The sequence below is a fragment of the Amia ocellicauda genome, chromosome 1 (assembly GCF_036373705.1).
Source record: "Amia ocellicauda isolate fAmiCal2 chromosome 1, fAmiCal2.hap1, whole genome shotgun sequence".
In the NCBI taxonomy this organism is placed as follows: domain Eukaryota; kingdom Metazoa; phylum Chordata; class Actinopteri; order Amiiformes; family Amiidae; genus Amia; species Amia ocellicauda.
In genome coordinates, this window is record NC_089850.1 from 53,776,607 (window position 1) to 53,803,341 (window position 26,735).

General features: G+C 40.9%; 1 protein-coding gene across 2 annotated transcripts; it reads left to right on the forward strand.

Moving 5' to 3' along the window:
• Positions 1-2,696: 2,696 nt before the first annotated feature.
• LOC136753005 (alpha-2-macroglobulin) lies at positions 2,697-24,915 on the forward strand. Of its 2 annotated transcripts, none has more exons than XM_066708779.1 (36): positions 2,697-2,898; positions 5,976-6,159; positions 7,865-8,021; positions 8,697-8,749; positions 9,327-9,347; positions 9,873-10,041; positions 10,758-10,842; positions 11,038-11,161; positions 11,778-11,892; positions 12,234-12,343; positions 12,533-12,700; positions 12,925-13,158; positions 13,292-13,355; positions 13,774-13,919; positions 14,324-14,473; positions 14,617-14,772; positions 15,020-15,128; positions 15,399-15,531; positions 15,816-16,041; positions 17,071-17,197; positions 17,622-17,743; positions 18,010-18,061; positions 18,355-18,438; positions 18,860-19,036; positions 19,463-19,544; positions 19,791-19,947; positions 20,340-20,414; positions 20,520-20,682; positions 20,866-21,065; positions 21,204-21,419; positions 22,053-22,174; positions 22,560-22,650; positions 23,290-23,358; positions 23,642-23,747; positions 24,214-24,255; positions 24,625-24,915. In XM_066708779.1, exons 1-36 carry the CDS (start codon positions 2,834-2,836, stop codon positions 24,645-24,647), a joined length of 4,377 nt encoding a protein of 1,458 aa, XP_066564876.1. In that variant the 5' UTR covers positions 2,697-2,833; the 3' UTR covers positions 24,648-24,915. The 2 variants fall into 2 exon arrangements, with proteins under 2 accessions (XP_066564876.1, XP_066564885.1); XM_066708788.1 differs by having other exon boundaries at positions 15,402-15,531.
• Positions 24,916-26,735: the final 1,820 nt, after the last annotated feature.

Below are 26,735 nucleotides of genomic sequence, written 5' to 3' on the forward strand. Positions count from 1 at the left end.
AGTCAGTCTGCATATGTCATCTGGACTAACATTTTTCTGTATTATTATTATTATTATTATTATTATTATTATTATTATTATTATTATTATTATTATTTATTTCTTAGCATACGCCCCTTGTCCAAAATATCAGAGCAATACAAAGTGCAATAATACAGTGCAATACAGTACAATACAATACAATAATACATTGCAGTTCAGGCATAATACATTTTACAAATGTAGTATTTAGAATTTACACAAGTGTATAGGAGATACAGTAAGGACTATATAAGGTCTTACATCCTAGACTGTAAAAGCTGATAAGTGCCGACAACATGTTAAGTCAAAGTTAAGGCTAAGGGAGAGGGAGCATAGGGGAAATCAAAATGTGCTATCAAAAAAGTGCTATTAATGCAAAGGCATGACAAACTTTGTATAAGTGCAATCTTACAGGAGAATGAAAGACTAAATTACCAGTACAATACACAAGTACAGAATGCGTGCCGGTATCGGGAGCCAGTGGATGGAACGGAGCAGTGTCGTAGCGTGTGAATCGGGGGAAAAGAGAATACCAGACGAGCCGCAGAGTTCTGGATGAGCTGGAGCGGACGGGTAGTAGTTGCTGGCAGGCCAGTCAGGAGGGAGTTGCAGTAGTCCAGGTGGGAGAGGGAGGCCAGATTCGGCGTATGTTGCTCAGAAAGAATCTGCAGGTGCGTGTCAGCATGGTGATGTGCTGGGTGTAGGAGAGCGCAGGATCGAGGGTGACTCCTAGGGTCTTAGCGGAAGAAGAGGGTGAGAGTGTGGTGGATTCCAAGGGGATCGAGATGGAGAGATCAGCAGAAGGTGAGGAAGAGGGGGGGAAAGAGGAAATCAGATTATGAGAGGTTGAGCTTGAGGTGGTGCGAGTGCATCCAGGTGGAGATAGCAGACAAACAGGAAGAGATGCGAGAGGGTCAGAGGAGGGGAAAGACAGGAAGATCTGGGCATCATCTGCGTAAAAATGGTAAGAGAAACCATGGGATGCGATGAGGGGGCCCAGAAAGCGAGTGTGAACAGGAGCGGTCCCAGGACGGAGCCTTGGGGTACGCCTGTGAGGAGACGCCATGTCACTTGGTAGGTTCGGTCGTTGAGGTAGGAGGAGAACCAGGGGAGAGCAGTTCTAGAGATACCAAGGTCAGCGCGGCAGGAGAGGAGGATGGAGTGATCGACAGTGTAAAATGCTGCAGAGAGATCACGCTGCTTTACACCTGCAATTGTGAATAGTTTAATCACAAGAGTCACAAGAGACTTGTGCAAAGTGAGGATTCCAAAATCAAGCAATCTTTGTGTGGTGTAGTGCCCTTCCCAGTGTTACCTTTACACATTGGAATCAGCACAAGCTTTTGCAATGAAGACAAAAAGTAAAGTAAACCATTGGGCACAGGAGAGAAAAACCTAATACTACAGGATGACAGACTTATAGGAGAAAATACATCTCTGGGTGTCCCCAACATAAGGCCCAGGCCTACTAGTTGACTCCCCTCCAGGCACTGTATCTTATCAGAAGGACAATTAACAAAGGAGGCACCAGGAGTGCACTGAGTGCCTGTGGAACACCTTGTCCAGAAAGGTAAATATCTTTACCATCTCAAACCAGGCGGTCATGATAAACTGGATTGTACTGTCACAATCCTGATTAATCAGTTCAGTTTGAATTCAGTGGTGGATATAGTGGGAATGTTTACTTTGTCCATTGTCTAATCAGAGTGCTTAATTAGAGTAATTTAATTAAAGGTGCTGCCAAGATTTAAAAAAAAAAACTACAGTACAAGGAGGTTTGGAGTACTTTGTAGCAGTTTCAAGGAGGCAAGTTTCCATATAAGATCTCTGGATACAATTCCAGCTTTCTCCTCATCAAGTTATCATTAATCAAATTAGCAGTGCTCATGTTTTTATGTTTGAGCATATGCAAATCACCTAAAATGCTAATTTTCAACACAATATAGGGCTAAAACTACTTAGTAAACTTGTGGCTCTAAACAGGCAGTATGTAAGGTTGTCACTTTACCGGGGGGCATCGAAAAAAAAGCACCAAAAGTTTGTCTCCTTTACTTCTTTATGGAATTTGCTCTATCAGCTTGGTAAGTTTAGTATTGATCCATATATTCTTCTGGCTTGTTTCATTCCTAATGTCCCAACCCCCCACTTTCCCCAGGGAGTGGCACCCTAAGAAATATCACCTAACGATCACTTTAAATGTGGGACACCCCCCAGGGAAGATTAGCACTGCTATCACAAGCAATTTGAGAAGCATTGAAAACACACACCTTAAAAAAAAATCCACAAACTGGAAAGACCAGGTGGAAATAAGTAACAATGTTACAGAATATATTAATGACACATTTGTATATACAAAACAGAAAATGTGACAGATACTCTGTTGCATTACAGTTAGACATAACTGGGTTTGGCTCCTGTGTTTACTTCTGGATACATGTTTTTATGTGAATATGACAGTCATAACAATAACAATAATAAACTCTGCGGTAATGGATTTATAGGTCCAGGTCCTGAATGGTGTCAGACTTGTGAAATCAGCACATTCCCCATCCGCTGGACACAGGGGGGCGGAGCAGGGCGGAGGCAGCGCCACTGCAGGGACAGAGAGAGAGAGAGAGAGAGAGAGAGAGAGAGAGAGAGAGAGAGAGAGAGAGAGAGAGAGAGAGAGAGAGAGAGAGAGAGAGAGCAGTGGGAGGTGCAGCCCCATAAAAGCAAGGGTCCAGGCGCAAACTGGCCATCTCTGCTCGGACAGAGAGACCTGCGCGCTTCACCCGGTCTCCGCTCCTCTGCGCACCGCGGCACGGTCTTCAGGATGCTGGGCGCGCTGCTGCTGGCGGCGCTGGTTGCGCTGGTTGCGCACACTGCCTTATCAGAGCCGTGAGTGCCACTCTTGCGTTGGCTCACAATTAGTTGTAGTTGGGGTTTGGTTTGTTGGTGTTATTTTTGGGGTTTGGATTGTTGATGTTATTGTTTTATCTTCATCTTAACATGTTTTTCTTGCACGCATCATGTTTTGGGAAGAACTAATATCACTGCGTAGACTGGTGTTTATATATTAGGTGTGCATTTAGAACATACAAGCAAAATCAAATAAACAAACAGTTGCTTGCACACACATCGATCATACAACATGCTCTTAAACTAGAATTACAATGTCCTTTAAATGTTTCAAATGTAACTGGAATTCGCATACTTTTCAAATTTCTCATTAAGCTGTTTATTATCCGTATTTGTAAGTATATAAACCTGTTTGACCTATCTACTGTGTGCAATACAAAAGCACAATATCTGACATAAGTACTTGCACTGCACATTCCCTCGCCCACCTTCTTAAAAAATAGAATATGGTGATGCATCTTTAACAAACATTGGTCAATGCACTATACTTACCAATTTTGTTTTCCAATGTTTGTTCCAGACACGCAAAACAGCGTCAATTCCCGTTAAACTTTGCCTGACCTAGAAATCAATGCAGTGGCGCTCCAAAGTTTACTGTCCTAACTGGAAGCTTTATAGGCTGTGTCAGGGTTCAGCAATCTCTGAAAAAGACTGAATTGATAAATACCTAAAGTTTAATTAACAATGTTAGTGGTTATATATGTATATTTAAACAACCATGTAACCCTGTAATTTAAACTAAAATGAAAAAGTATATAGCATTTAAATACAATCCAATGTTTTGCACAACAGACAAGATTTCTGTTACAAATATCGTACCATAGATTCCTATGGTAGGAATAAGAGCAGTTTAAAGTAGTGTTGGATGTCTTTGACACCCTGTCTCTGTGTATATATCAAACCAGAGAGCTGGTGATGGCTCAGGGAGGCTTGGCTAGTATGACTACCCTAACGGCGTGTCGTCTGTGATGATGGTCATGTCTGGGTGTGGATCCCTCCTGATCCAGTGATAGCTTCACAGCCATCAGCAGCTCTGCAAAAGTCAAAGGAGGATGCATATTCCTGTTATTACATCGCCTAGTGTTTTAGTGGATTTGTCCTGCTTGATTCCTCTGGGCTTATGTCTCCTTTGCTTGATAACAGTTATGCTGACTTACAAAGTATAAAAATACAGCCTCTGAAAGTACTAATGGAGGAGGAGGAAGCATTTTTGAGCCTCACAGCTCTGGACAGACCATGAAACTCAGTGATGTAAAGTTTCCATAGGTTCTTCCTGCTAGGACATTGCTCGCTGATTGGCTTCTATATTACTATTATTAAAGTAATAAATATGTCTATAGCCACCTTTTTAAGTGTTCATTTTAAATTCAGTTTGCCGTAGCTGCTACAAATAAAAAAAAGTCCCCCCCGCCGCGCCCTTATGAAAAATACAACTAGTACCTGAGGCATGCATCAACAATGGCTATTGCACATTTAAAGACTATAATTACATTCATGGCTGGAGGTTAACAACGATGGTAGTGAGATCAGTCCTGGGAATTAACTTGTATCATCCCCATGGAGGACAGTTGCCAATAAATTATCTTAAGATCATAAGTACAGTCTGTCACTCAAATGAGCGAAACTACAACCTTTAATTATTACCTTAAAATGTATATATAAGAATACAGTGTTTTTTTGTTGTGTTTGTTCATAAAAAAAACAACACACAAAACAGATCAACTTAGATGCTCTCTCTCTCTGTCACTCTATCCATCTCTCTCTGATATACTCCATATCTGCTGTTATTGCTCCCTTGAAAGGGGTAGCTAATGGCGAAGAGCGAAACTCATTACTAGTCGAAACAGTCTTTTGAAAATAGCATCGATTGTTCCCGTGTTTTAATTGGTTGCTCTGTCATTCATCAGAGAGGGGGGCATATAGCCAAATATATTGCACTGGAATCAGTGGAGTGTGCCCATTCAGGGCTGAAACAAAAATACAATGTGCCCTGACTACAGAGCAGACTGTCACAAAGAGTGGGCAAACGAGAAGCCGATTTGCCAGTCCCTTTTCTTAGCTCTTAATTGTTTTTCTGGTAGTCAAATTTATTTAGCCTTCAAACGATTTTTTTCAAGTTAAGGCAGATGCTCAGATGTGTGTCATGATACCACACACTGATAGTTATGAAAACCACTTCCTTTTAGAAATGGTTAATTCCTATTATGGAGAAAACCCGTCAATATATATATATATATATATATATATATATATATATATATATATATATATAATCAGGTGCAGAGTAGTTGAGCTAAGGCTCAACAGAGCAAAAAGGAAAATAAAGCAACCCATTGAAATAAACTGGAACTAAAATATATATTTTATTAACACATGCACATGGACATTTTATTTTAGCCCACTTAAAACAATGGCATCTCACTTTGGCTCCACAGTGTGTTACACAACATGGGAATTTTATTCAAGAAAGAAAGGGAATCAAATTTGCATATTTATATAATCATCTTTGTTTCGGATTTTTTCCTTGGACACATTCCCTGCTGTGCTCTGTTGTAACCAGATTCTGTGTGAAAGTGTTTTGTGTGGCGTTCCCTGTGAGAGGGTCAGTCGAAATGCAGGGATTGATTGATTGAAGAGTGTGGTAATTGTGTGTGCCTGTATGAGTTCACGTGATTTTTCCATTTTAAGTAGTGACCGTGTTATATACAACATCTGGACATGAATTCGTCAACTAGCAAACATTGACCCAAAAATTTGGCCTGTGTCATGAAATTGAGCCTACTAGGAGTTGACTAATCGGCAGCATTACCCTCTAAGCTTGAATAGTCTGATCATTCTGCTTTCCACTTTGTCTGTATATTTTAAAGCCTGATTGATGTGCTAATTTAATCTATGATATAATAAGAATGAAGTAATGATTACATTAACTTTGACACTACTAAATTCATGCTGTAACATTTTAGGTTTTTGATGCTGAAGAGATTATTTTTATTGAGAATTGTTTGTTCTGTGTCATTGATTTAATCCCCACCCATCTCTCTCCCCTTCTCTTGTAGAATCTTCATGGTGACTTTAACCTCCCAGGCCATAGGGGGCTCCACAGAGACACTATGTGCCCAGCTACTCTATCCCAAGGGGTCCCTCTTATTCACCGTCACTCTGGAGACAGAAAGCAGTAACATCACTCTGCTGGAGGAGCAAGTGAAGGCGAAGGAGTTTTATCGATGCCTTCCCTTCCAGGTGAATTGAGAGTGCGCCACAGTCTCCCAGTTTAACCTGCCATTGTTGGGCCAAATGCACTGACTTGGGGAGCCACACCCCAATGAGTATGGTGATGCTTCTTCAGGCATCTTCTCCCCAGAGCTGCTAAAGTCTGAACCCCAACCCTAGCCAGCGGTAAAATCTCAAACAAGGCCAATACAAATCTACACCCAACTGAGAAAAGCATCCCTCACCTGAATGAAAGCCCAACTTTATTGTGGACTGTAACCCTAATCTGAGCCTGGACCAAAATGTAACCCTAATTCATTTTAGTGCATAGTTTTGCTCAATTACAGAAAATTATGCTCTGTAAACAGCCTACATTTAACTGTAAAACTGTTCTTACCTCCAGCTGTATCCCAAATTAAAATGTAACTCGGGGCCGGATTAAATCAAAACTTTGACCCACCCGCTAATAAAAACTACAAACCTTTACATCATAGCGGTTACATTTATGATTAGAAGTGGCATCTTACTAAAAACTGAGTACAGTTCTGTAGTTTTCTATTATTGCACTTATGTTTGTAAGTCACCCTGGATAAGGGCGTCTGACAAATAATAATAATAATAATAATAATAATAATAATAATAATAATAATAATAATAATAATTAGCGGGAGGGTCAAGGTTTTTATTTAATCTGGCCCTTGGACATATTTTTCTAATCTTTTGGATAAGCCAGATATGGCAGTTAATTTGCCTATTACCCAAATAGTAATTTTATGCTGAACTGTGATACTGCTCCAGTTTCAACTAAATAATCTATGTGTCTGTGAAGGTTGCCCTCAATAGCCCCTGAATCAATGCCCATCTGTTGATTCAGTGCAAGGCTGTTAAGTCAGAGCAGTTGAACTTTCTGCAAAAGAATTTAGGACTTGTCTGTTTTTTCAAAAAAGCTTTCCCGGCATAGGGATGTGATTTTAAAATGGTACTTTGTTACTAGTCTTATTGACTTTTTGTAATGACTCTGTATTCTTTACTTTTATCGCGGTGGTAACGGCTGACATTTAAGTAGAAAATGCAAGCTTTTGTTAACAAATACAAACCTAGAAAAACTGAATACAAAACAGTAAAAAAAAAAAAAAAATCTACCTGTAATAAAACAAGGTACTTTGCCTTTTGCTGTAAAAGTAAGAAATCTTGCTGTATTGTAGCAAAGTACCTGGAATTCCATAATGTTTGCAGTGAGTGCTCCAGCTTTCTGTAAGTCAACAAGTTCTACATTACTGAGGGTAGACTGTGGTCAATATTTAGTGAGTTCTACCTTGAATAACAAATATGAACATGTACTTTTGTTTGCAAAGCCCCAAAGAATATTGCAATCTGGCAATGATCCTGAAGAGTAACAGAAATATATCTGTGTAGGTGCGCAAGTAATTCATCTGCAGTGTTTACAGAACAGCAGAAAAATTGGCCTTGCGAAATGTTGTTTACCTGGGAGAGAACAATGCCCACTTTGACATTAGTTAAAATTGCTGCCTTACGAGAACAGAGAAACACTAACTACTACTTTATCCTTATGAGTATTAAAATGGTTCCAATTAATTGCTGTATCCTTTAATGGAGCTCAACTTCAAAATGAAATGAGAAGAAAATGCCAGATGTCTGAAGCAATTTAATTTAATTGTGTCATGTTTTCCATCTCGTTGCTCTCCCTCTCATCCTCCTGTTCTCTCACACCTAGGTGCCCTCAGTGACTGTTGATACTACTGTCACCATCCATGCCAGTGTCCAAGGAAATAAACTGCAGATGCACAACCAGACAAAGTTCCTCATTTCGCCCAACCGGCCAGTCACATTCATGCAGACAGACAAGCCGATCTACAAACCGGGACAGACGGGTAATGTCCACTTCCAATCCAATCCAATCCAATCCACTTCTTGTAGAGATCTGGGAGATTGTTCTCACACACAAAATGGCTCACACAGTCCATTATGGATGCCAGTGTTGTGGAATCCACAAATATCTCCGCCTCACGTTTCCAGTTAAACTTCATGACACAAACCAGTATTCATGATGAGTTTGCAGTAAATACTATGACATCATTAACCACTTTGCTGGACATTTTGTAGTAATGTTCCACACAGGCCACACACACAAATATTGTTTGGTTAAAAATAGTCTATCCATCTCTTGCACCCTGGTTTTCAGCTGTCCAGGCTCTTCCACAGTACACTGTTCGGGTGTGATGACATTACAACAACTTAAGTACAAGTTTAATAATTCAACACAAATGCTAAAAAGTATCTAAAAGCCCAGCTATGTTTGTATGTGTTTCCAATTAAAATGGGATGTTGAAGTGATTGAAAACCAGCATCAAAGTGTGTGATGAGCGATATAGTGACAAAATGGTATTCGAGGGTATTTTTTTTTTCTTGTAATCAGAGATTGTCTGTTTTCCTTAACTTGTCCAATATCCTGAAATCATTGTCCACAACAGGTTGTCCTCCAGTTTGTGTGAATACCTATAGCAGATCTCTAAGCAGACACTGATTCTGTTTGTGTTCCTTTTCAGTTAAATTCCGTATCGTCTCACTGGATACAAGTTTCTTGCCCATCAATCAAGTGGTAAGACAAAATTATTTGAATTGGTTTATGAAAAGGGATTGATGTCTCATTAGCCATCTCATATCTCAATGGCTGGTAAAATTACAGAGAAACATTTATTTTCTACTAATGCAGAACAATGGAATGACCGTTATTTAAAGTTTTGTAAATAGCAAGTATTTACAGACAAGGGAAAGGGACAGGAGTAATGGAAATGGGCAGAGCGGAAGAGAGGAAGTCATGGAAGGGTTTGAGGAAGAAAGGTGGGGGGAGAGAACTGAATGCAGGACTCGTCAGGAAGGGAAAAGGACCACAAGACAGCCAACTGGAAAGGGAAAGGGAGAAAAAAGAAAACTGTGGAAGAGGGGAACGCAACCGAGAGGGTTCAAATCACAAGCGGTCAGAGTTCAGTCAGATAGGCCTTGTTTGATCTGAAGGCCATAGCAAACAGCATCCCCAAGGCCTGGATTATGCAGAGATAAGTGGGAGTGGGTGGGTTGCAAAGGACAGAGGGGGGGGGACTGACTGTTATGCAATATGATATCAAGAGGAGCAGGCTGACGATCTCTTAACTTTCTTTTTTCTTTTATTTTTTCAGTTCCCCACTGTGGAACTTCAGGTAAGAGACAATGTTGCTCGAGCTTCTCTTAATCCCCCACCAACTCACACACACTAATAAATAAAACCAGTATATAGAGCACAGTCATTTCTGATTTCAATTTACAGGCAATATCTGACTTTGCATTAAATCGAGGATGTAAAGCAGCAAATTAGTGTGGTGAAATTATTGAGTAAATTCACTCATTATACTGCAATGTATTTTTCTTTCTGTGTCTGCAGTCCAACTGTGCAGTGTAAATCTGAAAAACAAGTCAAACATTAACTGGTGGTATGGTGAATGATTAATCAAGCATGATGTATTCAAAGCTCCCAGAGACAGACTATAGCGCTGTGCTGTCACTGAAATCCATGCACCTGTGAGAATGCCATTTTGAATTTGATTACACCATTAGTCATTTGCAATTGCAGGGTCTTGTAACATAATTGTCTTGTAATGAGATTGCAAGAGACCAGTGATACTGGTATCTGTGATAAGATCCGAACATCTGACAAATCTTCAAACCATTGTCTCCCTCCTCCCCAGGACCCCTCCTCAAACCGTATTGCCCAGTGGCTGAACAGATCCTCCACAACTGGGATTTTGGATTTCTCCCTCCCCATGAGTCCAGAGGCAATCCAAGGATCATACCATATATCAGCTTGGAATGAGAAAAATGAACAAATGGTTCATTTGTTTGAAATTAAAGAATATGGTTAGAGCACATACACGTCAGATGATTTGTTTCTTTTACTCTTCAAACCATTTCAGTTGCTCATTAAAGTGATAGCAATCATTGCATACCACATTATGTATTTACGAGAAGTACCAGTACACATGGAAAATGCAGTCCTCAGTGTGAAACCAGTTTGATACGTTCTCCTCTTTCTCAAATGACGTGTCAAAGTGGAATAATGAACGTCTGTAGCAGTTTGCCAAGTTTCTGTGGTGAATGAATACACCTCTCCACCTCTCGTCCTATTTTCCAGTTCAATGTATCAGTTGTGTGGGGTTTAGTGTTGAACACTTTGTTTCTAAAGTCTTCTACAGTTTCAGTTCTGAGAATCTGCAGGAAGAAAAGGCACCGAAATGGTTCAATGAATACAAAATATCACCGTAATACATACACTGTGTAATTGTTTTTTTAAATAAAAAGTAGTATTAAAAAATATACAAAAACACATTCATTTATTGATATATTTTTTTTCTTTGAGATTTCATAGGTTATCCTGATTATATTTGCACTTATGTTGTAAGTTGCCCTGGATAAGGGCCAAGAAATAAAAATAATAATAATAATCTCAGTGTTTGATTTATTTTACGTTTTGTTTTTTTAATGTTTCCTTTTTAATTGACATGCTGTTTTTTTTTCCATAGGTATAATTGTAAAACAGCTTTAACCCTAACTGTAATTGTCTGTTTTCCATTCAGTTCTACCCAAATATGAAGTTAAAGTCAACCTCCCCGCGTTCATAACCATTCTGGATACTGAGGCCCCCTTTAAAGTCTGTGGAAAGTAAGTGCAATGAGGCTTAACTAGAATCATTCAAATTCATCTTTCATTTCTAGAGCTACTAAAGTACACTGCCATCTTTCATGTCACAGTGAAGCTTAGGGAAACTACAGCAGAGTCCTTCTGTATTATAATATATGTAGTGATGTTGGATAGTATTTCCCTTTCTCTGTGTTCATGGTTTTCTTTTCTTTTTAGGTACACTTACGGGAAGCCAGTCCTAGGGAACGTAAGAGCGGAGGTTTGCAGAAAACCGTATCGGTATTACTGGTTGCCAAATGCAAACGAGATTTCCGATCTCTGCAAGAAGTTCGACCTCACTGTAAGTATCTCTGATGCACATATGGTGGCTGTACATGTTTTTCATGTGATATGAGCAATTGTTAGAGAAGTTTAGGGAAATTTAGACTGGAACAGACATGACATCATAGCACACGTATGTTTGTCAAGATGAGCCGCAAATGTAGCTGTTAACCTTAAATAGTTAATATCTATGAAAACTCTAGCCTAATACATCACCACATATTGCTTAGACTATTTAAATAAAATGTCCATCTGTTTTCTTAACCTTGTTTATGTACACGTTTGTAAACATATTCGCTTAACAGAATCCCTTATGTAAGCTTGCATTTCTAAAGGAGGGGGTGTTCTGTCCTCACACCTGTTGTCTGTTTGACATCAATCCCTGCTGCTAGGTCAGTGCCTTTCTCCAGAGCATGAGGCAGTGGAAGGAATTGTAAATGACATTTCATTCATCAACTGCAAGAGACCTCAAAAGACGGCAGTGTCTTCAGAACCACAAGCTGACTTTTTGAAAGGGATTTGCATCAGGGATTTTGGCTGTAGTTTGTAAATCTCCAGGATGTGAACAGCAAGAATAACTAGTTTGATTTAGAGATGCTTGACTGTTGCTAATTTGCTTCTGATCCTTTGCCTAGACTGACAAGACTGGCTGTGCCTCAGGAATAATTGATCTGTCAGGCTTTGCACTGAATAAAACTGGGTACCAAGATATTTTCGAACTGAAGAGTCAGCTGGAAGAAGATGGGACGGGTAATGCATACTGCAAAATGAACTTGTATTGTTTAACTTTTTTAACTTAATTGTCAATGACCCATCTTCAGAGTTTCTTTAACACTGATTCAACAGGGAGAAAATAGTAAAGATGCCAAATAAGATACAGGGTGGGTGAAAATTTGGTCTGCCACATTTCTGTTGGCTGAATCAGTATTTACTGAACTCTGAAACAATAATTGACACATAATTGAACTTGATGAATCTGCAAAAACTAAAATGTGTTCCCACTGAAGACTACAGCTGAAATCTTGCTGAGCGTGAGAAACCACTGTGTCCAGCCCAGGTCATTGTGATGTGTGCTTGTGTTGCTGTAACAGGAGTGATACTGGAGGGCAGTGGCAGTTCCACGTTCACCAGCGACGTCCTCAACATCAAGTTTGAAAATCTAGCAAAGGCCTTCATGCCAGGTATCCCCTTTGAAGGAAAGGTGAGAGCACAATGAATCTTTATAACTATTTCTGATTCTTTAATTTAACTTGGCTTAATAGTACACCATTGCCTAAAATATCACTTTATATTAAGGAACAACCTCTGGTACAGTTCTAACTATCGGTGGTAGGAGACTTATGCAGTTATTTTTGGTAATATAGTGTATGATCATATTGTATCTTCACAGATCAAGGTGACAAGGCCAGACTCCTCACCTGTCGCCAGTGAGCTCATTAAGTTGTCTGTGGGCCAGAATCCTGTTCCTGACACCATGAATCTAACTACAGACAGTGACGGATCCATCGATTTCTCCCTGGACACCTCATCTTGGAAGCTGGAGTCCATCAGCCTCTCGGTCAGTGTCTTGCTCAAACCCAAGGTCACTCCTTTGCCTTAGCTCCTTCTCTTTTTATTACTTTCTCTCGGCCCTTAAACTCCAAAACAGGATAAAGACATGTATACAGGAATGTAGCCATAAATGGAGAGAAATACAATTGTCTCGGATTCATGGAATTAAACAAGTAGGTACTTTCCTTTCATACCACTGCCCTGTAGTAATTAATCTGTATTTGGTTGCAGGCTAAGAGCAGCCAAGAAGTAAGCTATCCGTATGAGAGTGGAGTACGGCGCCCTATGTATGGGACTGCCTTTGCTCTGCTGAAGCCCTTTTATTCCAAGAGCAACAGCTTTTTGAAGATCCAGCAGGCCGACGGAGAGCTCTCCTGTGAGAAGGACGAGACAATCATAGCCCAGTATATCATCCAAGGGGAGGAGCTGAAAAATGGGCAGCATTTCATTGATTTCTTCTACCTGGTGAGTGCCTGCACTCCAGGTGGGATTGCCCTGCCTGCTGTGCGCTAAGGCCTATGTGTGTGTGGGGGGGATCTTTCTCATGTCTCCCATTGCCCTGATTTCATGCCACCCCCTCACCTTCTGCCTTCCACAGGTGATGTCCAAAGGAAGCCTGGTACGGCACGGCCGAGTGGAAGTGGTACTGAGTAAAGAAAAAGGTGAGGCTCCTTCCGTGTTGAATTATTCCTCACCTTTCATGTTCATAGCATAAGCAAATGAGACTGTGTGAGATGAGGCCACTAGGACACTTACTTCCTGTTGGTCAGCATTAGCTGCACAGCTGGGTGGTGTGTCCAGTGAGTTCTGTCACCTTTTTAAGACAAATCGCCAGATCCAGTTCCTTTTGACCTGCATGTTGGGAGCTGTTCTTTGAGCTCTTCCCAGCGTTCTGCAGCAGAGATGGCGTGAGCTGCTGAGCATCCTGTCCGGCCCCAGTGTCCTGAAACCGGAACCCTCTTCACATTCTTTGAAACTTCAGAAGCAGCACACTTGTCTACAGCTCTGTATTGACTGCTTTGAAGAGTGTCCATCACCTGCTCTTGAACTCAGAGTATTTGCTCACACTTGTGATTCCAGTGCAAATGGGGGAGCTGTCGTTCACACTGAAGAGGACTGAGGAACTTGCTCCTGTCGCCCAGGTTGTGGTGTACACCGTGCTGCCTGATGGAGAGGCAGTGGCTGACAGCTTTGACTTTGCTGTCCAGAAGTGCTTCAAGAACAAGGTGAACGTTGATGTGGAAAAAGCCTTTCTCGACTAAATGGCTCTGTATAAAAAATACATATTCCTGTGTAGTGTTTCTATCTCGAATCCATGCAAAGTTACTGTTACGCAGTTGAGAACCTGGGAAAATCCATCCCTTGCACGGTTTAACTCTGAAAGAAATAAACTTTAGTTTGATCTACTTCTATTTCCTGATGAGGCTTTGGGCCTTTCTACCAGTTTCATCTGTGTGTTGCATGTGCCATTGTAACTTTGGGCTGTGCTTTTTAGATGATTCTGTCTCTGATGTTCTTTACAGTAATTACCATAGCATGGACTCTGGATTTAATGTGCACAGAAACAGAAAATAATCTGTATATATTTGTAATTCTCATGACCGGCTGACCTCTGACTCTGTGTTTACAGGTATCTTTGAAGTTCTCCTCCTCTCAGGAGCTCCCTGGTGAGCACACCACCCTTGACCTCCAAGCCGAACCTGGGTCACTGTGTGCTCTGAGGGCCATCGATCAGAGCGTGCTGCTCCTGAAGGCCGAGCAGGAACTGAGTGTGGATTATGTAAGTGCCCCCCCATCCCCGATTGTGTTAAACATTTTAACAACAGGTTTGACAAGTGAAACAGAAAAAAAGTAATTTCACTTTCTAAAATGGTCTTTTTTCATTTGCTCACCATGTAATGGCTCTCTTCCTCTCTCTGACAGGTCTATGGACAGCTACCGGTGCAGAAAATGTCTGGGTATCCATACCGTGCAAATGAAGAAGACGTATATCAGTGCTTTCCTCGCCCTCTAGCTCTGCAGAAGCGCTCCCTTTTCATGCCTTACGATCCTAAATACGATGTGTATGGCATCTTCAGGGTAAGAGTGTCAACTGAAACATGGCACCAGCTCGAAACATTACCCCAGGCGCACTGTCAGCAAATCTCCAAACTTAAATAACAGAAACATCTTTCACATTTCTACACAGGGGAAATAAATTGGCTTTTTACACATTTTTTACTTAATTCAGTTTATTTGTGCAATGTGGTCATAGTTTGTGTATTTTGTTTCCTCTTTCTTGATCCTGTAAATCCTCCACCATGATTCCTCTCATTTCGAACCTCAGGACGTGGGTGTAAAGCTCCTGACTAACTCAGATGTGAAGAAACCTTTGGAATGTCTCTTTACTATGTGGCCTGAAATGCATTTTGCTGCAGCACCTGGACCTGCTCTTGGTGCGTGAATTTATTTTTAACATTTTTATCAGTCCTTGTGTCTTTTTGTGTCTTACAAACATAAACCAAGTTCTTAAAATATCCACAGTGCACTCTGTGATTACCGTTATATTAACAGAGCAAGACAACACAAAGAAACACCTCCGGAATCCTGTGTTTTAACTGGAAACAAAGAAAAAAAATATCTAACACAAAAGCTGCTTTGTGAATTGTGTATGCAACCTGGAAATCTTTTGGCCTCTGATGTTTATTGTATTTTGTCTTTCCCAGAAGACGCCTCCCCTATGGCCTTCCTGGACACTGTCCCACAATTAGGTAGTAGCCTACCAGAGAATTCAACTCCTAAGCAGACCGTCCGCACGTTCTTCCCCGAGACATGGATCTGGGACCTCGTTTCAGTTGGGTATGTTGCATTGGTGACCAAACAGATGCTTTTATCCCTAAATAATGTTGCATGTTTTTTTTCAATCTGGTACAAAGCTAGTAATCCTGGAAGACTCTGTTACAAGAATCAGTGTATAACATCCCTTGAGGGGAAGGTCACAATGCTGAGCTTCATACAAGGGAGGCCTTTTAATAACCTGGCCTATTTTGCTGGAGCATTTTTATTTGTTTTTGTAATTCCAAATAAACTCCCAGTTGGCATTTTAAATTACTCTTATGTCTCTGATTGTATTGTTTCAATAGAGAGTCTGGTTCCGTGCAGATCCTTCAGACTGTGCCGGACACCATCACCAAGTGGGAGGCAGGGGCATTCTGTACCTCCTCGCTGGGATTCGGCCTGTCTCCCTCCACTGACCTCACTGCCTTCCAGCCCTTCTTTGTGTCTCTGACCCTCCCTTATTCAGTCATCAGGGGGGAGGTGTTTGAGCTCAAAGCCACAGTCTTCAATTACCTGCCCGAATGCATCATGGTAAGGTTATGACATTGGTGCTGACGCTAGGTTTGTTTTTGTTGGTAGAGGCATTCCTAAAGTTTTGAACACAGCTTGAACACTGTGGTTTGCTTGGTGTTGAAGCCTCTAGTTTTGATTTACAGTCTCAGCATTACATCTGTTTTATTTTTCTTCTAACGTGCTCAACATTATTATTATGATTATTTCTTGGCAGACACCCTGATCTAAGGTGACTTGCAATCTACACAATTAACATCTTCAAGGCATTACAAAAGTGCAAGAATCCGTATCAAACAGTACAAAATACAATACGCTTACATCCTGGTACAATAAGCAAACAAATACAAACTTAATACAGTTAAGTCTTAGGTATGTGGTAAAGGGAGGGGTCGGCATAGAAGATGCAGAAAAAAATGCTAAAAATACATGCGTAAGCAGGCGCATAAGGAGGCAAGGTTTAATAAAGTGCATTATAGCAACAGTGCTGGGCAGCCCATTAGATTAGGCTGCTGTATTACAGGTACAGTCTGAACAGATGAGTCTTGAGTAATCGCCGAAAGGTGGTAGAGGACTAGGTGGGCCTGACTATTTTAACTGAAGCACTGAAACGCAAACAGTTTTTTAAATTTAGTTCAAGGCTCTCCTCTTAAACTGACATAAGTTACATCAGCTGGCATACTTCTAGAAGCTGTGATATCCAGTGGCTTATCGTGCTATGTCCCAGAAGAGGGATTTTGAAGAGCTTGTCACTTGCTGAAAATGGAGTGTTGCAACATGATGTCTCCGTAGTGCCCTTTGACTTGGTTTCTTATACCAAAAGCAAGAAATACCTTTTCTGTGTCTCAGTAGAATGAAGCCATTAAGAAATCTGGCTGTTCAATAGCCCTGATTAGCTCTGAATTGTCTGTGATGTGAGAGGCAAACAAATAAAAAGGCAAAAAGCTGGGAAGGGCAAGATTCAGAAGTCAAATTTTCCAGTGACTCCCTTTCTGTTGCCTGTTTTTGGTAATCTGGAGCTGACTAGTTTTTCCACCATGTCTTGCACAGGTGAAGGTCAGTCTTGCAGGGTCACAACAATTCAAAGCCCAGGACTGCAATGGCTGCCAGTACACTCTGTGCCTTTGTGCCGAAGAGAGCAAGACTTTCACATGGATGGTCACCCCCACTGCACTCGGTAAGACAAGCACTCCTGCCTTCCCTATTTGGGGGTGAAAAAAAATGTTCAGAGCAGCACAGTCTCGTGCTGTGGTGAAGTGCCTTCTCTAGGGTCATAGTTCAGACATCAGAGCCCAGGTCCAAGACCCTCCAGCAAATGGTAACCACCAAAAGCTTGCATCCCATCTCAAAGGCTGATAGATATAGAGAACCACATTTTTTAGCCAGTATTCACTGCAAAGTTATACAAGCCCATCTTCCCAGGTCTGCTGTTACAGGGCAACTGGAGGGTGGCCTGCAAACTGCCAGGGATTTGAGTTTTTCTTAATCCTCAGCGCATTATAAAGTGAAACAAGTTGTAAAAATTGGTCCATAGCTGAAGGCCTAGAGATACGTAACATCTTTGGGCATTCTTGCTAATTAGGCCTTTGTCCCAACTCCAGGTCAAGTGAACATTTCGGTGAGCGCAGAGGCTCTGCAGACGGAGGACCTGTGTGGTAACGAGGTGGCCACTGTGCCAGAGAGAGGGCGCATTGACACCGTGATCCAGTCACTCCTGGTGGAGGTAAGGAGCCCAGGCCTGGCCACCACAACCACGAAGGAACTCTGTTTCAAGGGGAAAGACGCCTATGACTTCAGTCATTTTGCTGAACCTGACACTCAAGTTCAACGGAATAAGTGAACAGATGGGGAAATACAAGCTGAAGTTGATAATTTTTGTTGCATTGCTGTATTTTTGTTTGTGACGTTTGAATGTTCTGTTATTATTGACGGAGGTTATCTAAGTGCTTTCGATGACAAAGCTGCTTTCTCTTTCTCTCTGACATCTAGGCTGAAGGAACCGAGCAAACAAAAAGCAACAATGCTCTTCTGTGTCCTGCAGGTGATCATTTTTATCTTTCTTTTTAACACTTGAGACCATGAGACCTGCCTTTTGTAAACGTGAGAAGCTCTACTTCAGACAACTCGATAATTGTGGACCATTGTTGAACACGGTTTAAAATCCTGTTGTCCACTGAGAGTTTGTAGACCCAGTAACACTGATCCGACACTTTCCAAGCCATCTGGGATTTTCCAGCACTGCACATTTTAGCCAATGACTGTCTTTTTCCTTGCAGTGTAGCGTGAGCTGGCCAGGCTTTCTAACTCAAGTCTATGTGTATCTTTGTTTTCCAGATGGCCCTGTGAAGGAACATATTTCCCTGAAGGTCCCAGACGTAATGGTGCAGGGATCAGCCAGAGCTTCACTGTCTGTGCTGGGTAAGACCTCTCTCCTTCATCCTGGTTGGAGGCATAGATGTGGGGCCTAGAGGGAGTCCTGGGAATGAAGTTGCCTTAATAACATAAAAACATAAAAGAGGGACATTGCTGATTTTTTTCACAGAAGATGAAAAGAAAAGAGCATCGAAAGAAACCAAAATAAGAAATGTCAATAGGCTGCAGTCATTCCAGAAAGAGGACTTACACAGAGAAGTAGAAATGCTAAACCAATAATGAACCAGCTGGATTCATAATGATGGCTTGGAGATATTTTCTCTTGAATATTGCAGTGAGGGCTGGCCCCCTTATCGCATAACAACATTTTCAAATTGGTTTACTTTTATGGGAATTAAAAAGCAACACCAGAAAAAATGGTACAAGTGTTGTATTGACATCAAGGCTCCCTGTGCTGCCCCTGTAGGAGACATCCTGGGCCGTGCCATGAAGAACCTAGACCGCCTGCTAGCCATGCCGTATGGCTGTGGAGAACAGAACATGCTCCTCTTCGCCCCCAACATCTACATCCTCAAATACCTGCAGAGCACTGGCCAGCTCACGGATCAGATCAAGAGCACTGCCATTCGCTACCTGGAAGGTGGTGAGTAGACAAGGGGCCACGAGGTTGAAGGTCATACAGGGGTTGCAGTGTAGTAGATGGACACAAGTCCTAACATTTATGAAGAGAGCCTCTAGACATTTTGCATGAAGCAGAGATCTTGACCTTTCTAGAGTGTTTATTTCCTAGGGGCATCCCAAGTTCAAAGGTCACATATCAAATGTCAAAAGCTTTGCTATGCTGATGAATGTTAGTGGGAAGCTACTGAATTTTGACCTTTACGTTTATAATCCTTGACATTACCAATCTGACAGTTCTGCTGTTTATAACTGTCATCTGACTGTTTGGATGGATTTTATAGACAGGTTAGAAAAATAAAACACTATTGTAACTCCTGATAATCTACAGGAGCACTACAGTCTGTGCGTAGGATTCCTTTGTGCTTATTTTCTTGTCTCTGTCCCTCAGGTTACCAGAGAGAGCTAAATTATAAGCACGACGACGGCTCCTACAGCGCATTTGGGAAAAGCGATGAATCGGGGAATACCTGGTCAGTGTATTCAGACAGACATGAACTGTTGACTGCAAGTCTTAACAGATAACCTGCCCACTTTATTCTCAGCCTCCAGTCAACACTTTCAGTTCCATATTAACCCTTTGAGGCTGGGGCTACAATCGCAGTTTAATGTCGGGAGCCACTTTCTTACAAATTATGAGTAAAAATTTGATGTGTTTGAAATTTTGTGGGCAGGTCAAAGTTTTGATCAACCCCCAACCTGTATTCTTCTTCATTCAGGCTGACCGCATTTGTGCTGAAGTCTTTTGGCAGTGCAAGGTCCTTCATCTTCATTGATCCCGCACACATCTCGGAGGCCAGGTCCTGGCTCAGTAAGCTCCAGATGGAGAACGGCTGCTTCCGGTCTGTGGGGAAACTCTTCCACAATGCCATGAAGGTGAGTCAGGGGCAAGAGAACTGGACAAACTGCTGGGGGGCGCACACGAGATGAGAGAAAGCATAGTTTTTACTGTGAGGTAGTCAAGTATTTGGTTTTACTTTAATAATCCAGTTCCACGTTTTCCGTATCACCATAAGCTTGAGTTGCAAAAGGCAGAATTCAATTGCCATTACCAGTAACTCTTTTCCTCTACATACCCTTTGCAAAGTGAAAACGCCATTAATGCAGTTCGTTTCGAAGAATAGATTCTGTGTACTTGTAATGATCAGGGAAACGGGAAGTAAAACACATTAACATTCATTCTCAGAACATTATCCTTCCCAGAAAAATAGAAAAAATACAAAATGGGGAGGATTGTTCTGTTGTATGACTCCTGCTTTATTGTTTAGGGTGGAGTGAGTGACGAGGTGACCTTGACGGCGTACATCACTGCTGCCATGCTGGAGCTGGACAACAACCTCACTGTATGTATATCCTCCTGTCTTGACGCTGCATTGCCTCAGCAGAGCCCCTAAAGGGGTTTGGACAGGTCTGCTGTGAAGGACACCTTTCTGCATTTCTTTTTACAGGATCCCGTTGTCCTCAAAGGTCTGTCCTGCCTGAGAACTGCCACGGAGAACCTTACCAGCACCTATGCCACGGCCCTGCTGTCTTACACGTTCACATTGGCTGGAGACGAGGCGATGAGGACCACACTTGTCAAGAAGCTGAATTCTCTGGCCAAGACTCAAAGTACTAGTGCCACCATATTTATATAGTTCATATAGACACCTTAGAATCATAGATTTCTCTGGACACACCTGCAAATGATGATAATTTTATTAACTGTAACAATAGTGATAATAGTAACAAAAATAATTTGCACAAAAGCCACTGCAGAACTGCAACCCCTGACATTTGTTCTGTGTGTTGTAGGTAGCAGTCTGCACTGGACACGCTCTGAAGTGGAAGATAAGAGTACGGTGGACTCTCTGGACGTAGAGATGACCTCCTATGTGCTGCTAGCCTTGCTCTCTGGTCCCACACTCCCAGACTTTGGCCTGGGCTACAGCTCCAGCATTGTCCGCTGGCTGGCACAGCAACAGAACCCATACGGTGGCTTCTCCTCCACACAGGTATTACCCCTGCCTCTCTGCATGTACCCCTCTTGCTGCCTGCTGCCTTCTCTCTCTCTCATTCAGAGACATGAGAACAGTGAAACATGCATGCAGTCAGAGAAGCTATCTGAGTCTTATCCTCCCTTCTCTTCCCAGGACACCGTGGTGGCTCTCCATGCACTGGCTCTGTATGGTGCCGTGACTTTCAGTCCAGAAGGCTCCAGCACTGTGACGGTGCGCTCAGCCGGAGGGTACCAGCGAGTTTTCAACATTGACAACACCAACCGCCTGCTGTACCAGGAGGAGGCGCTGCAGGAAATCCCTGGCGAGTACAGCCTGGAGGCCCAGGGCAAGAGCTGCGTGTTCGTACAGGTCAGTGCTGCTTGGATGGGGGATCACTGTGGTGCTCTGCAGGTATTTCTAATTCAGTATCCAGCAGATGTGACATGCAGTGGTTAGGAGTCTCATAAGAAATCTATATATTACAAAACAGATTGTGTATATTACATTTTCTATTACAAATGCCTCCATCTTTCTGCTTTCACTTTTTTTTGTGATAATAACAATTAACAACAAATGAAGGATGGGAACACTCAGATAGGATACATTGGAAAAGCTCTGCTGCTAGAGGAAGTGAACTCTGAAGAATGTTGCTTGAACCGATTAAAATGTGTTTGAGTGGATTCCATTGTTTTTTTGTTTTTTTTACTAATTCTGTGTATTTTTGTTTTGAGGGTCTACGCATGATCATAAGCAATTTAATGACCACAATACAAAACCTAAGGCTAATAAACTTTTTCCATCAGGAGTTGTTCCTAAAATGTATGATCACTTGGAAAAGATGGTAAACTGATGGTAAATCACTTTTAACCCCAGGGGCACCTCCTCTACCCTGCAATAAACCCAACAAACAAAATTCGAGGGAAGGGAAATCGTGGACAAATGCTAAGTCTGGCTTTTTTTTTTTTTCTCACATTTTTTCCCTGCCTCTCCCTTGCCTCTCAGATCGCCCTGCATTACAACATCCCTCCACCTCCTGACTTCTCAGCTTTTACCATTGCGGCGAAGGCGGAGGGCGTCTGCAATGGCACAGGAAATAGATCCCTGAATGTGTCTGTAGCTGTCAAGTGAGTACATACCCTTAACTTGAGGCCATTGTCCTTTGTGCTGGCTCTCACTGTGTTTCTCTCCACACGCTGCGGTCCTGTCAGCTGCTATTCATTTCCCTTAAGTATTCCAGGGGATCATTTACACAATGTATATTGAGCCAATTTATTTTCTTTATTTTCTTCTCTAAAGCTGTATCTATGTAATCTTGTAGTACAACGCTACTATGCAGTAATTTATATTGTCAAAGTGTTACAAAAAGAAAAACTGCTGTTCGTGCTCCAGTATTGATGTCTTGGTTGTGAATAGAGGCTGTAAGTGTTGGTTCCTTAGGATCCTTCAAGAATCAGCTAGATGAAATCCTTCATTAAATGGCAATAAGTAAATGTTTCTTCCTCCCTTCAGGTACAATGGCAAACGCGAGGAAACCAACATGGTGATCATTAATGTGAAGCTGCTGTCAGGATTCGTTCTGGACAAAGACAGTCTTGCATCTGTGAGTAATCGTTGTGCTTCTTTCTCATGAAGCTTGGTGTTTTTTCTGTGAATACTATTTCCTCTTGCCTTCCATTCTCCCTTCCTCCTGATTCCATGCTGGTGGCAAGATGTGGTTCCACCTTCTGATATACGGCACCGCTGTTAGTTATGGCAGAAGAAATATAGCAATTGTTTGGGATTAAATGTGCCATTGAAATGTATTCTCAATCATTCGTTTTGGACTGTGTGATTATTAAGCTTTGTGTTCGCAGAAACAATCTAGCTACTGAGGAAAGAGATTGCATCCTTTTATTTAAATATTGTATTCAACAGCAGATGTCATTTTATGTACCAAATTTTCCTGAGCAACACTTATTGTTTTGGTTAAACATCTTCATTTCAGTCCACTCATTTATTTTAAAAACAAACATAAAATTGACTTAGAAGCATGTTTTTATTATTTATTTATTTTATTTTGCTGTTGGAGTGTGGGTACCCATGACTATTGAATATAGTTCTTAATAAAATGCAAGTATAGCAACAGATTTGTTTTTCTACTTGTGTATTATTGGCAAAGTGTTGGAGATGTTTGAGTTCAGTTCCATTCCTTCTGAGGGTCTTTCTGACATAACTTCCCCCCCGCCCTCTTGCTTTGCAGCTGCGAAGTCAGCGTTTTGTCAAACGAATTGACACCGAAGAGGGACATGTTATCATCTACCTTGATGGGGTAAGTTCATGACCAAGCCTCTTATCTCTGAAATGATGACATCACAAAGCACTGGTAAAACTGCAGAATTCCCATCGGTCATTGGTTCCAATCATTAAACACCACATTGTTCCCCCAAAACCAGAAAACATGTTAATTACTTTCTAAACTGACAGATAGAATTAAGTAAAAGCAAGGGGCTCTTCAACGATACTGATTATTTTTGGTACTTATTATAGCGGAAACAGAATAATTTTCTATTGTGCGTCACAAAACGTCTGATTTGTGATTCCCTTCCCTGCAGCTGGTCAGGATGGCACCCCAGGTGTACTCCCTATCTATACTAGAGGACGTCCCTGTACGCAATCTAAAGCCTGCTGTTGTGAAAATCTATGACTATTACCAGACAAGTAAGTGGCAATGCAAACTAACACCTGGTCAATGTTGAAAGCTTTTTCTTGTCTGTTTAAATTTATTTTAAACCTTTTTTTTTTAAGGAAACTAGCTCCTCAGATTGGAGTAAAACACCTTCTATTTAAAAATAGCGAGGGTATATATTCACCAAAATTATGCTCCCAGTTCCGTGTCGACACAGCTGTAGTGGTTATCACAGACACATGCATTTCAAATACAGAATACCATGAGAGAGTTACAGTTATACATTACATTGACGATGGAAAAAAGGACTACTGTACATTTTTGTTGCTTGGAGAGATGTAAAAGGCAAGAACTGAGATTATGCTTCTGATCGATCCTTGATGATTTACTGACATTCTTCTGACCTGAATATAATTTTTACTATGTTAAATCTTTCCAAAACAGATTACAGTATCCATATCAACAGTTATTAATCTTCTAATGTTCTTTTCTTTACAGGTGATGCAGCCGTCAGTGCGTACAGCTCTCCTTGTGCTGAAGGTAAGTGAGCTGAAGGACACCTTGCAATCCTCTCACCAGAAAACGCACCATTTCAGCATCGCACACCTTTGGAATTTAAAATTGTTCAGATTAGTATATCTTTGCTGACCTACAGTATACATATAGCAAACCACCTTGTTTAAATAAAAGCCTTTCAACATGTCTCTGGAAACTTTTATGCTCTGTGGACCCCCTGACATAGACACTGCTATTGCCCCAGGTACAGAGTTTCATACGTTTTCCTCGGGGAAAAGGGAAAATCCATTAATATATTTCAGTGTGGGGACTCTACACTTCTGAATAATGAATAATAACAATGGATAAATAAAAGAGAATGGTATGTTTAGTTTCTTTTCTTCCTTTTTTCAGAAGACACAAAGAATCAAGTCTGAAGAAGGACTGGCATCTTTTTCTTGTTCATTATGATCTTCCCCCTTGATTGGAAAAGAGGATGAATTAAAATGCTTTTAGGTGCAAAAATGAAGTGTATATTTTCTTAGCTGGAATCCGTAATGCTGTATGCAAAACTGACACAGCACTTTTAATATAATCATTTTTTTAATGTTTACACAGATTTATTTTAACTGATTTGTCTATTGCCACTGTCTTAAAATCTTTATCAGCACTGTGAATAAAAGCCTGTTTTTCGGAGGGAAAGAATGTTCTCCGTTGCTTTTTTGCTGGCATTTACAATGATCGTGAATTTCAATGAATGTGGGTAGAGTCTGGTTGTATAAAGATATTGGTCAAGGCAAAATGCTTGTATATGGAATTGTTTGCACTGAAATGCAAACAAAGAAAAAATGGTGTGCAATCCCTGGACTTCAGGCTTTTGGAGTCTTCTGTCCAGTGTCCAGTGTAAAGAGCTATGAGTTTCACTCATCTATCTTACAGTTTATACCTCATTTCTCATTGCACTATTTCATCAAGCAAGACTCCATGTCAATTCCATTACCCTGCAAAGCATGTAGAGATACAATAAGGATTCAGATTGCATATAAGGTTCTTTCATCTAATGTTTTAGATACGTTTTTTTGTTTTGTTTTTCCCCTGCAATTATTTTTAAACAAGGTTAATTTCAACCACCTTTTAAAATGATTATATTTCTTGTGAGTTCAAAATTATAGAACTATTTTATTAAAGCAAACGTACTCCCAAAGCACAGTTAGAGCTGTGGCACGTCTGAGTGTTAGTGGCTTTCTATTTAAGGTAGGGGTTCAAATCCTAGGGAGGGTCATAAGCTGTGTAAATAAATATCGCTGACTAGGCTACTGTGTCATGTGTCAGGTCTGTCAGAAATGCTTTATATTCCAATAATATTGACTATTGTCCTTTGAAATGGCCCTCTCATTTTTAACACTATTTCTCTGCAAGTAAAATGTCTACTGAAAGCTGAAGATGTCCAAACATCACCCATGGAAGCCATTGGTCCTTTTATGTAATTGACATCATCTAAAGGAAAGAAAAACATAAAGGGGAAGAAAGTATTAACAATTTGGCTATAAGAGTCTGTGCTGCTTAAAGAAACAAGGGATCTACTTTAATTTATCTAGGTATAAATCCAGACAAAGCAAACCGAGGATTTAAAGCATTCTCTTAGCAGGTGAATTGGTTTCCCTCGTTTGTAGCAAATACTGATTCATCAATACAAACTTACACAGCTGTTCTTCAGTGTCAGTCACCTCAATCACTATCACCCTGTCACGCCCAGAAAACACCCTCAGAATAATTGTTTTATGCACCATGAACATTTACTAAAAGAACATTTTAAGAGGTAGATATAGATCTGTTTTGACTTTACTACTACTATTGGGTTTGAGATGGTGAAAGTTACTAACTTCTCTCCAGTATATTACATTGTAACCTAAAATAGAACCTGAATCAGAGCCTCGAGGAGGAATTAGGAGGGGAAGAAACCAGGCCTGTGATAACACTTCACAACATTAAATGGCTATTCAATAATCTTCTACATCATGGTAAAATAAACAAATTATTCTCTTTTTTTTCAATAAAAAAAGAGAGAATGTTCATGTACAAAAAGCTTGTGTGTTTATAGTTCACATTAATGCCACACTGATTTCTCCGTCTCCCCCACGCCTACCTGACACCTGCACACAGGGTGGACTGGCCCCTCTCTCTGGTTCAGAAGAGTGGAGTCCTATAATGAAAATGATTTCTGATGTATCTTAATAAAGCACTCATTATTCATTGTGTTTCTGACTCTTCCCCCTTTAAATAATGACAACAGTTCAATAAAAAACTACTGTAGTAAGTCAATAAAGGCTTTCCACATGTGTTACTCCAGCACAAAGAAAAATATATCCCTAATAAGATACCCATCATTAATTAACAAGATTATCAACAATTCTCATCAGGGTTGTTGTGGGAGAATAAGATGATAATGATATAAGACAGATTTAGTTTTCTCCCCAACAAGATTTGTTTTCATTCATTGATTGTTATAAAATACATTATTTGGA

Excerpts from the sequence above, each read along its gene's own strand:
- LOC136753005 (XM_066708779.1), top strand. The coding sequence starts at position 2,834 with ATGCTGGGCGCGCTGCTGCTGGCGGCGCTGGTTGCGCTGGTTGCGCAC. Across the intron at positions 18,439-18,859 it reads AGCTTCACTGTCTGTGCTGG|GAGACATCCTGGGCCGTGCC; the intron begins GTAAGACCTCTC and ends CTGCCCCTGTAG. Across the intron at positions 21,066-21,203 it reads GTGGCTTCTCCTCCACACAG|GACACCGTGGTGGCTCTCCA; the intron begins GTATTACCCCTG and ends TTCTCTTCCCAG.